Raw genomic sequence first — 2,131 nt, forward strand, 5'->3', positions numbered from 1 at the left:
TTACTTTATACAAAAAATGAAGATTATGTTGAATAAGAAAGAAACAAAATGCGATATGGTATCACTACACTTGCAGTATGTGAAGTACCCCATACAAAATATCATTACTGGTATGACCCTTATATTATCCACAGGTGAAGGTAATCAACTGCCCAAGGCTATGCAATATCTCAATGAGATAAAGACTTTGGGATTAAAACCAAATACTATCACGTACTCTATGCTCATGCTAGCAAGTGAAAGGTATCTTATTTTAAGTTGAATTATTTAGGCTCGTTTGGTCTACTAGTCAGTGTAGATTTGAGAAATCATTGTTTTGTGACTTTTTTCTGTGTAGAAAGGATGACTTTGAAGTAAGTTTCAAGCTCCTTTCCCAAGCCAAAGAAGATGGAATATCACCAAACTTCATAATGTGCAGATGCATAACCAGTAAGCTCGTACTTTGTAATTTGTATTCATCTCTTTCCTCATTCTTTGTGATCCTCAGAATTACATATTTCTTTTAGATGTATATGCGTCCATCATGATGCAATCAGATTTTAAAGTGTTTGTATTGATGGAACACTTATGCTTCATTTTTTTGNTTATTGATGGCTGTGGTAGAGCTGGACAAATAGCAAAGGCATTTGGTGCCTATGGAATTTTAAGGTCTAAGGTAAGCATGCCACAATTTTGGATGCTCTCCTAAATTGTGTCAATATTACAAAAATATCCTCTTTCTTCATGGCTACAGAATATATTTTCTAATCCTGCTCATACGTTCATATCTGATTTGGAATCTCAAAGTCCATTGTTACATTGATGACATGTTTGATGCAGTAGAATGTTAAGCCAGACCGGGTTGTATTCAATGCCCTCATCTCTGCATGTGGTCAATCAGGAGCTGTAGACCGTGCTTTTGATGTGTTAGCTGAAATGATGGCTGAGACGCATCCTATAGACCCTGATCATATCACGATCGGTGCATTGATGAAGGCATGCTTTAATGCTGGTCAGGTGTGTAGCTTTCTTTCTGGTTCATTTTCTGTTTTTCTATCTGATCCTTTCNCCTCGTGCATTTTCATTGCTCGAGGTATTTTGGTAGCTTCGTTTAGCTACAGATTCTTATGGATCTCATTAGGTTTACAAAAGTTTATATGTTTCATAATTTGCAGGAGGCTACTTCTCTTGGAGTTCTTCCTTCTGTGTCCTTCAATAAAATTCCAATACTTTTTGACACGACAGAGTTGCCGAACAACGTGGCTGAGGTAAATACAATTTTTTAAGTGGAATCACATTTACTTGTTTTAACAAGATTAGTAGATTACCATCTGGTTGCCAAGCAATTCATAGCTGCGAAGGTTATGATTAACTTTATTTAGAGTTTTCAATCTGGTTGTTAGATATATAGAATCCTAAAAGTTTCTGACACAGGATCCATTTATACCTGACCTTTCCTTTTTCTTCCATCATGATACATTTGCTTTAAAATTCCAGTGATCATGAATTCTTAAAACTGTATCTCAAATAAATCAATATCTCTCTGTTTTAGCATTTTTTTGGGATTGTTGCTCTAACTATGTCAGGCATAATTTTGGCAGGTTTACCTCTTAACCATCTTTAAACATCTTAAGCATCGCCTTGCAGCTGGTAAGCTATCCTGTTTTTAGAATCATTGCTTTTCAAAGTAGGATAAGTTAAGTTGAACGATCTTAAAGAGTTCTTGATATAAGTTCACTTTAATCGTCTTTAGTTTACCGTCGTTGTTCTCCTTGAATCGGTATTGGTATTTTGGTTTGTCTTGATTTGGTAATCCACGATCAAATTATCAATGTTAAGATGGAATACTTACAAAACACTAAGCCATTAAGATATACTTTCAGAAGAAAAAAGTGCAGTGTATTATAGTTAAACAAATTGTTAGTTGTGAAGATCTCTAACTGGTTGATTAAGTTTCTAAATGGCTTAGAGGTCAGTAAAATCTCTTGACGTTTTAGCCCATGTATGTTTTAGGTGCGAAGATACCTCACATTAATTTGATCATTTCAATGGAGGAGAAGGACTTTACAACTCCTGAAGGCGAGAAGACAATCGACCTTACAGGAAGGTGAATTAAGATTTAAGAGTATCATCTTTTTTTTTTTTTTTTTTT

The 2,131-nt window shown here is 34.9% G+C and overlaps 1 protein-coding gene across 1 annotated transcript in view; it reads left to right on the forward strand.

Moving 5' to 3' along the window:
* LOC104727569 (pentatricopeptide repeat-containing protein MRL1, chloroplastic-like) overlaps positions 1–2,131 on the forward strand; it is a 7,826-nt gene that overhangs the window by 4,716 nt on the left and 979 nt on the right. Inside the window, exons 12-19 of the mRNA XM_010446663.2 lie at positions 135–243; positions 338–484; positions 604–655; positions 823–905; positions 997–1,072; positions 1,155–1,247; positions 1,581–1,629; positions 1,993–2,086. Coding sequence (XP_010444965.1) covers positions 135–243; positions 338–484; positions 604–655; positions 823–905; positions 997–1,072; positions 1,155–1,247; positions 1,581–1,629; positions 1,993–2,086 — 703 coding nt within the window. The remainder of the gene's footprint in view (positions 1–134; positions 244–337; positions 485–603; positions 656–822; positions 906–996; positions 1,073–1,154; positions 1,248–1,580; positions 1,630–1,992; positions 2,087–2,131) is intronic.

The sequence above is a fragment of the Camelina sativa genome, chromosome 11, assembly GCF_000633955.1.
Source record: "Camelina sativa cultivar DH55 chromosome 11, Cs, whole genome shotgun sequence".
Classification (NCBI taxonomy): Eukaryota; Viridiplantae; Streptophyta; class Magnoliopsida; order Brassicales; family Brassicaceae; genus Camelina; species Camelina sativa.